The following is a 15,031-nucleotide window of genomic DNA, read 5'->3' on the forward strand; positions in this document are numbered from 1 at the left end:
GGTCCCTTTCAGTCCCTACCATTCTGCGATTCTCCCTTTCTGCTGTTTAGCCTCAATGCCATTAAAGCCAACAACCAAATTAATTCTCAGCTTCTGTTCTGTTGAATTAAATAGGCCCACTCTTGCTGGTATCATCACACCAAGTCCGTTTTCTTCCCAGACAGAATTTGAATTCATCATTCTTGAGCTTGGAGGATGAGAACCATACAGGGCATATGAGAATCTTACTTATGCTTTGTACTAGTATTAATGCTTCTACTTAAAAAAAAAATGCCAGTTTCACAGGTTCATTATTACATATGTTCTGTCAGCTTAGCAATTCCTAATATACCAAAGTTCTTCTCAAATTGTATCCAGTTGGTAAGCACCCCAGCTTACAGCCAACTGAAAACAAGCTTTTTCAGTCCCTACCACAAATTCTCTGTGATCAGGAAGTTTTCTGAGTATCCTTCTAGCCAGGGCCACTAACATAAACCACAAAACTAAAAAAGGTGAAACCTTCATTAACTCTAGTAATAATGTTTCTCCAGATCTTTTCCCTTCAGTGCTAGCTTTCTCTGCTCTAATAACTTCTTACCCACTCTCTTATCCCTGCTACTTTTCAGCCTCCCCAGCATGAACAGGAGTTAATTCACTTAGGAAAAAAGTTCATGGGGAAGACTCTAGACCTGTCTTATTTGAAAGGAGTCCCAAAACAGTTTTTCAGCCTCCAGGTAACTGCAAACTCTACTCCCTGTGAATCCCTTGAGTCATTTTGCCCAGCAGACATCATGAACTGCATGTCTCATCACAAAATCTGTCCCTTTAAAACTGCCCTTTAGTTCAGAACTAGTTCTGCTTGTTTAGTTTAGACTGACTCCAATGACAATTTTACCTCAAAGATCACTTTTTTTTAGCAGCTTTTCTTCCCCAATGTACAGCATCATTCCTCCTTCTCTGTTAAGTGAATATGCAGTCAGATTAACTGGATTTGAGCACTGCAGATGGCATATGCTCTTCTATCTATATCTCAGAATATAAAGCCTCTTGAGGTAATGTATATCCCTTAGCTTTCCTCTCACATAACCAGTAAGCCCTTTCAAGGGCCATATTTGGTTTGGACAGCCTACAGCAAGCAATGTCCCAGATCCTGTTTTGAGCTGTGCTAGATTTTCCAATTTCTTAAAGCTCTTTTGCCACCCACAGAGATGAGAAGACACCTCGCCTGCATGGTTCTCTGATGTCTCCAGTCCCGTCCCACACTGGGGTGGAGTCTTCCCTCTGGATGCACCCTTGAGGTCTAGCATTGCAGCATTGCTCACCTGTATTTACACTTACCTGAGGCTTGCTTTCTTTGAGTGCACTTTGAGAACAGCATCATGTGCCAGGGCCAGTTTTGACTTCTCGGTTGCTCCTCCCTTTTGGTAACATTTGGCTGCCACCTGGGGTGAAATCATACACAGCATTCACACATATGCCCATGGCTTATCACACAAAAGCAATCCTTAACCCTACAGTCACTGCAATGGAAAACAGAAAGACTGGCAAGGTGCCAGAAAGAAAGAAAAGGTAAAACGTTGCTGTGTGTCTTGGGGATAAAGAGCAAAGCTTGAAAGTCAGTCCACACGTGGCTACTGCAATTAGAATTTTATATAACGTTTCACTTGGAAGTAGGGAAAGCAAAATTCCTGGCAGGCTGGTAGAACAAACAGCACATGCAACTTCAACCTAAACCCATTAATTGGTAAGTCACCAGGCATCCACCACATCAATTCTATTAATAAAAGTTAGGAAAACCAAGGTGTGCAGAGTTAAAAGGAAAAGCATGGAACATTTACTCATGCTTTTACCATACCAGGCCCCTTCTGTCGTAAGATGAAGGGAAGCAGCGGGAGTTACCACGCTCCCAGCAAGGTCTGCTTCGTTATCACATCGCTCATTCTGCAACATCCTTATTTCTTTATTCTATCCATTAATCTAGTGTTTGCTTCTGTTCAGAAATTGCACATTGCAAGCCACTCTCAGAACTGCCAAAGTCACCAGATAATTTCTTCTTAACGCAGCAGCGATAAGCAAAGACCAGGATTGTAAAGAAAACAGAACAGCAGATAATTTAGCTAATACATGTCAGATATCAAGATGATTTTTTTTCAGCTGTGTCTTTTATCTAAACACTTTTCCATCCATTTAGGAAATTGCTTTTTTTTCCCTGAAGGGGAGATAAAGACCATCTGTACAGTGGCAGCTGATTATTTCTGTTTTCACCTTGTTATAAGTATCTCTGTTCCATCCAGAACAATTACATGTTGCTATCAGCAAAATATGGAAGCTTTCCTTATTTCATGATCAAAAAAGTACCCAAAATTTTATTTTATAGAATCACAGAATACCTCAAGTTGGAAGGACACCATATAACTAAGTGTCACGTGGATGTTCCTTGTACTCTGACCGGTTCAGTACCATGATCACCTCCCTGGGGAGCCTGTTCCAGTGATCCGACTGCTCTCTTAGTGAAGAATCTTTTCCAAGTGCCCAATCTGAACTTCCTCTGGTGCACCTTCATTTCATTTCCTCATGTCCTGTCACTGGCCCCAAGAGAGGAGATCAGTGTTTCCTCCTCCACTGCCCACTTTGAGGAAGCTGCAGACTGCAATGCAGTCCCACCTCAGCCTTCTCTTTTCCAAGCTTAACAAGCCAAGTGACCTCAGCCGCTCCTTTTAAGTCTTGTCCTCAAGGCCTTTCGCCATGTTGGTCACCTTCTTCTGGACACAAACAGTTTGACATCTTCCTTACACTGAGGCACCCAAAACTGCAGACAACCCCAAGTGGGGCTGTGCTAGTGCAGCATAGAGTGGGATAATCCCCTCCCTCAATCCTCTGGCTATGCCGTGCTTGGTGCATCCCAGGACATGGTTTAGCCCTTTATGTTGCCAGGGCACACTCCTGACTCATATTCAACTTGCCATCAACCCAAAACCCAGATTTCTTTCCGGAGAGCTGCTCTCCAGCTTCTTGTCCCTCAGTTTGTACGTATAACCAGGACTACCTCATCCCAGGTGTAGAATCTGGCACCTCCTTCAGCAACCCCAAGTCTGCCCTCCTCATATCATAGAATCATAGAATCTCAAGGATTGGAAGGGATCTCGAAAGATCATCTAGTCCAAGACCCCTGCCAGAGCAGGACCAGCTAGAGTAGGTCACACAGGAACTCATCCAGGTGGGTTTGGAATGTCTCCAGAGAAGGAGATTCCACAATCCATCTAGGCAGCCCCTTCCAGTGCTCCCTCACACTCACACTAAAGAAACTCTTCCTTCTATTTCTTTGGAACCTCTTACGTTCCAGCTTATACCCATTGTCAATTGTCCTATCAATGGCCATCACTGAGAAGAGCCTGGCTCCATCCTCCTGACACCTGCTCTTCATGTATTTGTGAACATTAATGAGGTCACCACACAGTCTCCTCTTCTCCAGGGTTGAAGTTTTGGCTGGCACTTTTTCTCCTATTGCCAATGATTTGAAACTTGGCTACTTTGTGGTCACTGTTAACAAGACAGCCAGCAACCACCACTTTGTCCACGAGTCCCTCTCTGTTTACAAACAAGTCTGGGAGGGTAGCCCTCCTAGTTGGCACCCTTAGTACCGGCACCAAGAAGTTATCTTCAACATCCTCCAGAAATTTCCTGGGACTCTTTGTGTCCACTGTAAGACACTCCCAGTTGATGTCTGGGAAGCCAAAATGACACAGAAGGACAAGGATAGTTTACCTAGAGATATCCCTTAATTTCCTGTAAAATAATTCACTGGTGGTGTCATCCTGGCTGGGTTTTGCTTCCATTCCATTAACTGTCATCCTATATCTGATTGTATTTACTAACTATTTAGGAAATAAAAGACTGTAAAACCTCTTTAAATAAGAAGGGAATTAAACCCTTATTTTGCTACTATTTCCACAGCTGTCTTAGTGTTCCCTTGGTTTTTACATGCTGCTCCTTCACTTGCGTTTTGTATCCATCCCTAATTATTGTCCAAAAAAGCCATACAAGGGCTCTGAGATCATCACCCAAATCAATATAACACAAACTCCAGTAAATTCCAGCTGTTGCTAATAATTGCTTTTTCTAGCCATCTTTTGTTTGTGCACCTTGAAGCATTTTTCCCTCATTAGACTGCAAGTTTCTCAGTGAATGTGAGATTACAAACAATAGGCTTGCTCTCCCAGCTTACCTCTTGCAAATTGTTTACAAGTAGTCTGTAGACACCCACACAACTACAAACCACAAACATTTAACTGCTACGGAGCAAATGAAGGTTTGCAGATAATTGTATGGATGCAAAGAAAATTAAAAGAAGGTTTCAGAGTAGACAAGAATCCTTATTCCAGATAAACACACGCTCCTACCTCCCAGAACTGATGTTTGGCATAGTAGTCTCCCTGTGCAATCCACTCTTCTGGAGTTGAAGTTTTAACAAACATGCTGTCATCTAAGTCTGGAAGGTATGGAGTATTTGATGTTACTCATATGTTAGAATGGATAAACCACAGAAACCACGTATCAAAACTAAGCATCAACACCTCATAATGTTCCAGGCTCTTAATGATTTGTGCTCACACCAGCAATGGTAACTCTGAGTTGAATACGTTTTATCCCTCTCAGTCATCACTGAAAATCAACAAATTGGGATTGGTTTTGAAAGACCTTTGAAAATTATTCCTGTTTTCTGGACAAAACTTTGAGTAAAACCATTGAATTTATAAAAAACAAAGTCTTTCATTTCACTGATCTCTTTCAGCTGGGATGTGATGGATGTTCTCCTTGTGTTTGAACAAAGTGAACTTTGATCCAGGCAGATGCTCAGCAAGTCAGCCTAACCAAAGTGAATCCTATTGTGTGAGGCTATCAGTGAGAACACAGCATCAAAATAGTAACAACTGGTTTGGCTGAAACTGTATAAACAGAGCAAAAAAATCTGCCTACATATCAACCACTTTATGCTATAGATTTCTGCAGCCATCAGAGCCCCTTGAGCTCTCCCTCCACATCAGCTGGCTGAGCGGCAGTGATCTCCCCTTGAGTAGGGACACCTCTCAAGGTTAGCCTCAAGTCTGAGTGATCCCTCACCTGAGATCAGCAATGGGTTGGTAAGTGACATTTTTTGCATGCATGTAACTTTTATGATACATATAATAAGCTTAAGTGATAATCTTTGCATCCCATAGTCACTTTAAGTGTGGAAGAGTACTGACCACCATCTGTACTTATGAAGTATTTTACATAACTAAATTTACTGCTTGGAGCTCTATGAAGTAACTGCCAGAGCAAATACAAGTGATCTAATGAAAATGACGAATTAGCAATGAAGTTATGTATTAACAGATATACATAACTGACATATACAACTGATTTTTAGAGCCAAAAGAAGTAAAACCCACTGAAACCAGTGGAAATTTAACACATACCATTACAGGGACCAAGAAATTTAACCTTCTTTAATCACACAGCCTAGAAGCAAGAAAGCATGAGTAGGCTGGCCTGTTTGACAGTCTTGTGAGAAAGTTTTAGGATAACTTCACCTTTCTTTTCATCTGCTTTGACAACATGAACAAATCCTCTTTTGATGAAATACTTAAAAGCTGGAGCCCGCTTATCTCTGTCTTCATCGAAGATCCAAAGATTGACTCTGGCTCTTGTAATGGCAGTATACAATTGCTTTAGTTCTCCATTCAGCATCTGAAGCAGAAACAAACAAACAAAAAAGCAACACACAAAAATAAAATCCATGAAATGCCAGATGAGCTACATTGTTAGAAAGAAACATACCTTGCAGGTATAAGAAACCAGAATATAGACAGAATTAGCAACAATCACGACACTGTTCAAACAGTAACTTTAAATATTAAATATGTGGGTCTTTTTCAATTACATAAGCCATTGTCCAGCTAATTTGCATGCAATTTCTGCTACAGCAAATCTAGCAGCTGCAGGTGTGATAAGTCTATTTTCTTTCTAATCACTTGCACATATAATTATTCATTTTTTACCACACAGTGCTGAAAATATCTGACTCACCAGACTCTAGGTTTCCTTAATTTTAAGGTGGTGACACTGATCTGAAGCCAGACTAAAGTTAATAATAAACACTGACAAGCTGATTTGCCGTTTGCTTTAGCCACAGCTGTTCTGTAAATACACCTGAAAGTTTATCACATGTAGTCTTTCTTCTCTTATCAAATTACATTCTCAGAAACCCTTTATGTTTCAAAATCCAGACTCTATAGAGATACAAACAACTATCAAAAAGATAAAGCAACCTTGATGCATATGGAACTACAGGACTAAATGATTCCTTGAAGAAATGTCCTGCATCTAAGATTTAAGGACTTCGTTTATCCTTCCTGCTCCCAACACTATGAAAAGCTCACCTTGTACATTTCCACATTAAAAGGAGTTATTTTCTGCATACCACCAGCATCCTCTAAAGGCATTTCTATCAGCAATTTGGTTCCCACTTGCACATCCGAACCAGGAGTATAAGAAGAAATTATCTTCCACTCTTTGCTAGCCTAAAATGTCAAGAGAATGAGTTTACTTGTGTTCATCCATCACTACTGCTCACAGAAGCACAAGATAAGGCAACATGCTGCACTCGACCAATGCACCCCCCCCCCCAACTGAAGAAGGCTCAGAGGAGATGAGAGGAAAACAAAAAACAGCGAAGAACATAAAGAACAACATCCGGTAGTCATTAAGAAAGCTGAACTTCATCTCAGCTGAACTTCAGGACTGGAAGGTAACCTTTGTTTGAATTACATTCCTGTACCAGGCAGTCCTCAAGCCAAATAAACAACTTCTCCTAAAATACCTAATAGAGAGTAATGTCCTCCTGAGCTGCCCAGACTACCATGGAGAAAAGTGAATACGTGGCTCAGCCCAAGAGTGTGTGAAAACTAAGCAACAAGGAAAACAAACCTGGAAGAGTGCAACTGGCTTGAGCTGGCTTTGAGCTACCTCTTCAAAGGGAATGGGGATGCCCAGCATCATGACGGTGGTTCACACAGGGATCATTACTGGGAATCATGCTTGCACTGGGAGTCTGTTGTATATTGCTATTGGGTTATTACATCTGTCTTATGATTTCAGGGTACTGCTATATCATTCTTCTACATTCAAATCATATGCAACATATATCATAGAATCATAGAGTAGTAGGGGATTGGAAGGGACCTCTAGAGATCATCCAGTCCAAGTCCCGGCTAAAGCAGGTTCACTTCCATCAGGTCACACAGGAACACATCCAAATGGGTCTGGAAACCTCCAGAGAAGGAGACTCCACACCCTCCCTGGGCAGCCTGTGCCAGGGCTCCCTCAGGGTGGGTGTCAGGAGGATGGAGCCAGGCTGTTCTCAATGATGTCCAATGGTATGACAAGGGGCAATGGGCACAAGCTGGAACATAAGAAGTTCCAAAGAAATACAAGGAAGAATTTCTTCACTGTTCAGGTGATGGAGCACTGGAAGGGGCTGCCCAGATGGGTTGCGGAGTCTCCTTCTCTGGAGACATTCCAAACCCACCTGGATGAGTTCCTGTGTGACCTACTCTAGCTGGTCTTAACTCTGGCAGAGGGGTTGGACTGGATGATCTTTCGAGGTCCCTTCCAACCCTTAAGATTCTGTGATTCTGTGACATGGAGGTGGATTCACAAGTATCCCATGCAGGTTTATAGTCTCACTATGCATGAGAGGCAACATTGCTGATCAGGCAACAGAGCTGACCATTCATGTGATGGATGTATTAAACTGCAATACCTGTAATTACCAGTGAAGATCTGAGGCAGAGAGAGGAATGGCAGAGATGAGCAAAAAACCACTCATGGGGAATATCCAAAAATATTTGGTCAGAGAATATTGGACTATGACACAGGGACATGTGAGAAATGTCTAAAAATGTGCATAGACGAGATTAAATACATTTAAAGCGTGGCAGCAGATTGGTGCTGTGCACTCTCAACACCACATAACAAATGCCAGCTCCTGATCACACCTTTCTGCAGGTTCCTGAATCCTCACAAAAATAACAACCCAGAAAAAAAAACCTTAAAGTGTATTTACTATTTACTCCTTTTGGCATTTAATTGAAATCTGATTAAATAATGCCAAGTTTCTGGCACAAAATGAAAAAGACTCATAATAGACTGAAATAGCTTCTTTTTAATCTACATAGTTGAGTGCTTTAAGCAACCTGATGCAGGTTAACTGTCTTCCTAAGGGCAAGAAACACAGGAAATCTTCCTTGCAAAATGTATTTTGAAGTTAAGATTGCAATGAATCATCAATCAAAGCACTCCTAAGCCTGTCATGGGTTACAAAACGACAACCAGCTAACAGTATCAGTTTGTTCAACAGCTTGCTAGGTTTTGGGGTTTTAGGTTGGTTTGTTTGGGTTTTTTCCTTATTGATTCTTCATTCAAATCTGCTTCTTGAAACAAGAGTCATTTCAAATCTCATTTCCAAACCCAATAAAAATAAAAGTCAACACATTACTAGGAGCACACAGCCCCATTTGCTGTGTTTACAACAGGTCATAGATCATAGAATCACAGAATCGTTATGGTTGGAAAAGACCTTTAAGAGTCCAACTGCTAATCTCACACTGACAAGCCCATCACTTCTGCTTTTCAAGACTAGAAAACCTCAGGGCTAGCTGCTCTCTTTCCTGCTTGTTTAGCTGCTCCAATCAACTCAATCCAATCACTCCTGGAAAAAGGAAGAATTCTATGAAAACACTTCTCTAGGCGTGATATATGTTAATCTTAGTTAAAAAGCTCTACACAACTCAACGCTGTTGGACTGGTTTTGCTAAGTACAACTTGCATCACCAAAACCAAATCAGGTTTGAGAAACCTACCATGACAGCCAGTATTGAACTGTCCCCAAATCTCAGTAAGCCAGACACCCCACCATTTACCTCGAGCTCCTTCCTTCTGCCCTCACCACGTAATGTCTACTAACCCCAATGAACAACCAGTCAGCTGCTCTCAGTTTTCCTGTGGTTTTCATCTGCTGGAAAACCATGTGTGAGACACTCTTTTGAGGGCTAGGGGCAGAGGTGTCCACACTGAATATTTATTTGCTGAGCATATGAAGCACATATACCCAATGATGGGCATTCTCAAGTCTCTGCAGACATGTTGAGTAAGGATGCTGCCTGGCTGGAGGCAGGGGCTGGGTGATGCTCCAGCAACAACAGCCAGGCTGCTGTGGTTGACAGCTCTTTGTAAGATTTGAGGACTGCATCCCTGCCACGTCTGAATTACAGGAAACCTTGGAGAGACAGAGTCTGAGCTTCCCAGAGAACCACAAAACAGGAAAAGGGAGTACATAAGAAGTACAAAACGTAACACCTCCAGGAAAGAAAGACTTCTTTATCTGAGGCCATTCTGTGGATGACGGTGTCCACTACAGACTGTGAGACCTTCCCAAGTTTCATGACAACTCCTGATCTATAGCAGAATAAGTCTTCCAGATCTAAGCTGTGATGGTTGCAGAGCATGTTCCTCCCCTGCTCCCCAAATGCATACACCCACTATTTGATTCTAAGCATAACTGGTTTACAATTTTGTACTGATGCAAAGCAGGGGGTCTAAGGTGCTTTTTTGTAACTCCAGTATAAGGTAGAGTATGAGAGGGTGATGGAGTGTCCCTCCACCAGCTGCTCTGACCCAAAGAAGAAGCAGCCAGGAGGGACATGCTGTAAGCTTGCAGAGTAGTCTTGGTAGACAGCAGAAGTGTGTGTTTGTGTGTGCACTGTTATGTTCAGCCCAAGGCTCTCCCTTAAACTGCAACAGCCAACCTGAAGCAAAATGCAGCACAAAGGGAAGACTGTCTCAATTCCTAAACCTGTGAGCCCTGTTATTTACTGAGATGAAACCAGCCATCTTCAGAAGAAACAGAGAATCCTTCCCCAGCTGGAAAGCCAACTGGATCACTTGTAAAATCAAGTCTTAAGAAAAAAATGCATTGAATGGGTAAGAATTAAATACCTCTGAATCTGTGAAAAAGTTGTAAAGGAGTACATCATCAAATTCCAAGCCTTTTGCTTCATAAACTGTCAGTACAAGTGCTAAACTAAGTTCCTCAGGTATCTTCTCCTTTGCAGTTTCATTTGCCACTAAGACCACCTGTCATAAAATACATGATTAAAAAGAACATATTAGGAAGGAAAAATAAATGAAGAGCTGCATAGAGAAGGCATATAATCATGTCATGAAAATGCAAGAGCCTTCTCAAAACCAGACAATGTTTAACACAGACATTCCACCAGACTCCACAAAAAAGGTCACAAAGCTGTGACTAGAAGACTGACAAATGAGTGGTATGTGCAGACAGCTGGAGATATGGTGTAAGAACATTCAGAGTTAGAAAAGAAAGGGACAGGCAACACCTGATGCAAAGAAGTCCAAAAAGAGAAAGACATGCTGTGAGAAAAAACAGAAACCAAGACAATAAAGGTTTCTAAGTTTAAAAAGTAGAGTTTACCAGTGAGATACAAGGGCTTAAAAAAGAAAGTTGTGGGCAGTCCATACATAATGATTTAGCAAGAGAGCTGAAAAAAATCTGCAAAAAGCTGTATAGCTACGAAAAGCAAACCTGATGTGCTCCAAATTCAATGGGTTGTGTTTTCCTTTTGTTGCCCCTCAGCAGAATTGCTAGGTCACTAACACTGCAGGACTCCAAGACTGTAGGTTTTGGTCCATCAAAGAGACCACAGTCCTTAGGAAGCCGATCAAAAGATTCTGGGAAATAGTGCTGAAGCAAATCAACCACTCCAGAAGCTAAATGGAGAATACCTGTAAGAGGCAGAACATTTACACTTCAGGCTGCCTGTTTTGCTTGCAAGCACATTTCAAGTTTTCCTTCAGACAAATACAGTCAAAACACGTGGTAAGAACGATTGTTCAAAAACTGTCAATTTTTAAAAGGCTCATTCTTGGGTTTTCAGTTGAGATGTCAAAAGATAGAATCTGCAGGTGAGAAAAAGCTGACCATCTGGTCTCTTAAAGAAAAACCTCAGGCCACAACATCTGACAAGCACGAGCCCAAACCATAAATAAATGTGTTACTTTACCTGAATGGGACCTGTAGTTCTGGTACAACTGATAGATCCTTTTTGGTTTTCTAACACGCTGCTTCTTGTTCATGGAGTTCTTGCTTGCATAATGGAACAGTGACCTCAGATCACTAAAACGAAAGGCAACTCCTTTCATGATGCTCTGGGCGGTGTCACCAGTTAGAAACATGGCATTAGGGTCATTGATGCATTTCATTAACAGGGCTAGCTCAGCTTGGGTGAAATCCTGTATCTCGTCACCATAAAACTCATGGATAGACCACGGCAGCTCCCTGAGCTTTGACAGTCTTTGAGATAAGTTATATATGAAATCTTCTTCATCAAAGAAGCCCCTCTGCGATCGTATCTGCTGATAAAGACAGAAGAGGTGATAGATTTCACTCCTGTTTTCTGTGAAGTTTGGTGATCTCTTTCGGCCGAGCTTTTTGTACTGCTCCTCAGTAAGTTTACCCCCAAAGCAACTCAGTGCCTCAAAAGAGCCTTTCAGAAATGACTTTATTTCTTTCCAAACCAGTGCTGGATTGTACAAGCTTTTACCTTTTACCATTTTTGGCCATATTTCATTTGCAAATACATCATAAGTCACAAAAATCCGTGGATCGCTTTCCCTAGAGTATGTATCTGCGCCTCCTTCATCGTTGCTATGTTCTGCTTCACCGTTACCTTCTTCATCCTCATCTTGCCAGTTTGGTACAACCAAGTCTTCCTGAGGGCTCCAACCAACAATGGTTCTTTTAAGGCTTCCATCTTCGTTTCTTGGAAAAAATGGGTCAGGCATGGACGCATCCAGCAGCAGCAACAACTGCTTGGAGGTGATAAACAGTGGAAAATTTTCATCTTTGACATCTTGTAGCTTGTGAACATTTGGCTCCAGAGGCCTGAAGTGACTGGTTACCTTGGAAGACTTGCTAAGTTCAACGAAATTCTTCTGAACTTCTCGGCACAAGACGGGATTTTTTGTCACGAAGATCTGGTGCAGGTGCTCCAGCCTGTTTGACGCTTCCGTGCTAGGCATTTGGTTTCCTTCATCACATGAATTCACGTCTGCACCAGCTGTGCCCACAGGAACCTCCTCATCCTCACTGTCCTGGTCTTGCTCGTCGCTCACCTGCTCCTCACTCGAATCATCGCTGTCCACTTTTAGTTCACTCTCTTCCCTCTCTAACCCATCTTTTTCAACCTCACCGCACTTCCTCTGCTGCCACGTTTGCCTCTCCAGCAGAGGACCATTTGCCAAGGTGGATTTCTCCCAGTAGGAATAGAATTTCTTCCAAAGCCTATACAAACAACAAGTCGTCTTCCCCGTCCCGCTTCGCCCAATTAAAATGATTGGTTCCATGGGCTTTGGATTGAGATCAATTACCGCGTACTCCAACTCCCCGACTCGGAAAGGGTATTCCACAGAAGAATGCACATCATTGATAATGTTAAGGGCCATGTTAGTACTGAAGCTATGAAACTTCATGATATTGTACTCCAACTCCGCCGCGCTGGCTGGAGGGAAGTACTCAGGTACGGTACGCTCCTTCGACTTTTCCGCCTCTGGGTCCTCAACGTAACAACGCGGGACGCGCTTCTGCGTCGTCACGCTGTGGTTCTGCTGTCCTTCGTTTATGCCCTTGAGCTTTTTCCTCAAGATGCAGGATAAACCACGGTTGTAGGAAGTACATATATTATCTAAGACACGGTTCAGCTTGCAGTGGTCGAGGACAATGGCCCAAATGCGGATGATTTCCGTGTACACTCTACCCGACTTTTCTGGAAGGCTTCTTGTCTGTTCTGTCTCCATGATCTTTTCCGCACTCTCGCTGCAACGAGGAGAAAAGTCGATCGCAAGCTCCCACAGCATTCTGGGACCTTTGCCCAACTTGGCTTCATACAGCTGGATGTCAGCTTTCAAGTTTTTCAGTGGCTTCTGAAGGCCCCTAGTCCATTCCCCGTTGCCGAGCCGCTTAATGGTCATTATAGTTTTGGTTTTCAGATAGTGAGGCACAGCTTTGCTACTCAACGTCTTCAATATTTCAGGAGTGCACTCTATTTCCCAGGTCATGTTATCAAACTCCTGCACATACGCCTCAATATCCAGAATCTTCTCCTTCTCTTCCTCTGGTTCTTCCTTTTCTCCATTAGGCAGGGCCGTACTACCTTCCCCCGTTCCTTTCTTTCTCCCCCAGTTACCCCCTTTTCCTTCGGGATAAGCTCTGCTTCCACAAGGCTGCGAGGACTCACTTCTGCCCTCTTCCAAATTAGCCTGGGCTGAAGATGACTTTTGTACCAGACAGTGCTCCTTCCTCAAGGTGTCACCCAATTTCAGTTGCTGAATTAAAGCTGTGATGGCCTCCACTAGAGTTTCCTGCAGCGTGAAGGGGCTATTTATCCGTTCCGCTTCCTGCTCTGCCAACCGATCTTTTGTCTTTAGGGAACACGGGGTTTTTAAATCACGATGAGCTGCGTTGCCAGACGGTGCCTTTAATGAGGGCCCAGACGAAGAACGCCCTGTGCTCTTTGGCTGTGAAATCTCAGAGGCTGGAGCAGGCTTGGATGCTTTAACCAACTGCCCTGCTATATCCTGCCGGTACTTCTTTTTCTCCACTACAGCATTATTCCAGGCAAGTAGCAGTGGATCAGTTTTCTTAATTTTATACCTCACATCTCTTCCTAGTTTGTTTTTTATATTGAAGTTCACATCAAATCTTGCCAAGGACTCGATTACTCTCTTGACTTGTTTGGAAAAGGCTCTCTGAAAAACAAAATGCATCACTGTATTTCCGTTCTCATCTTGCACGTTTGGATTAAGATAGTGAAACTCGGAAGGTCTTGAAGCAAAGAGATCGAGTAGACAGTTCAGGATGCTTAAACCAGTGCCATCTGAAAGCAAGAGAAAACAAACATAACAAAACCAAATCACTGGCTTTACAAAGCTCCTTTGTAGGCCAAGAATATTTAATCTCTTTTTTTTTCCTGCAGCTATTAAAAGAAAACCAATTTCTTTTCAAAATTAAAAAGAAAATCTCCATCTCATGTTTGTAAAACCTGCTTATTTGAAATGGCTCAGAACTAAGCTTTTCTAATACTCAGGGAAAACAACACAGCAGCAGTAAGGTTTCAGAAATCCCTACCTAGTGCTGCAATTGCTCCTGTAGCATCAGTCAATCTCGTTCCTCTTTTTTAACCTCTGGCTGCAGATAGCTCTGTTTATCTTCCAGCATCAGCCCTGACTGCTGTCCAAGACAGGTTTGTGACTGGTTGTCTGGACAAGCAGCAGCCCTGTGTACTCCTATGGTTCAATCTAAAATGCCCCCTAGAAGTAATCTGCTGCAGGTAGCTTTGGTTCACTAAAATAGCCTGTGGCAAATTCCAGCTATCTCCCCATAGCTGAGGTTTCCCTAGAGCAATTTCCTACAAAATTAGATTAGTCCAATACCTCCCTGGGGGAAAAGATAATTCTTTTTAAAAAGAGACATTTTACAGCTTTCTGGATTTAATCCACACAATATATGTGATTTAAAGCAGATAATGTCCGTGAAACATTTCTTTCCTAAAATAGTGACCCAACAAAATAATTGTAAGGAAATTCCACCCCATAAACTTTACACAGGGAAAAATACTTCAGAGAAGATGTTGTCATTGGACTTCTTGATCTTTTGATTTAAAATTTATGACTAGCAGTACCTATGCTTTTAATCTCTCTAAATCTACTAAATGAAATGTTTGTACTTTATAAAGTAATAAATTCAGTACTTTTAATCCTTCAACTCAAAATGCATTTGTTCTTAATTTAAAATCTAACCTGATCTTGGGGCTCAATTTGATAGTTTGTCTTAATTTCTTACATTTTTACACAAGCCCTACCATACACTAACTCACTCCTCTGAATACAACTCTCCTTGATTTGCAACTGAAGGAAAATGGGAAATGGATTTCAG

The 15,031-nt window shown here is 42.2% G+C and overlaps 1 protein-coding gene across 1 annotated transcript in view; it reads right to left on the minus strand.

Moving 5' to 3' along the window:
- TRANK1 (tetratricopeptide repeat and ankyrin repeat containing 1) overlaps positions 1-15,031 on the minus strand; it is a 58,948-nt gene that overhangs the window by 13,134 nt on the left and 30,783 nt on the right. The window contains exons 13-19 of the mRNA XM_061997515.1: positions 11,103-13,973; positions 10,625-10,824; positions 10,018-10,155; positions 6,402-6,542; positions 5,553-5,709; positions 4,380-4,468; positions 1,318-1,421 (exon numbers count right to left, since the gene is read on the minus strand). Of these exons, the coding sequence (XP_061853499.1) occupies positions 1,318-1,421; positions 4,380-4,468; positions 5,553-5,709; positions 6,402-6,542; positions 10,018-10,155; positions 10,625-10,824; positions 11,103-13,973 (3,700 nt within the window). The remainder of the gene's footprint in view (positions 1-1,317; positions 1,422-4,379; positions 4,469-5,552; positions 5,710-6,401; positions 6,543-10,017; positions 10,156-10,624; positions 10,825-11,102; positions 13,974-15,031) is intronic.

This window comes from Colius striatus, chromosome 5, assembly GCF_028858725.1.
Source record: "Colius striatus isolate bColStr4 chromosome 5, bColStr4.1.hap1, whole genome shotgun sequence".
NCBI classification, from domain to species: Eukaryota; Metazoa; Chordata; class Aves; order Coliiformes; family Coliidae; genus Colius; species Colius striatus.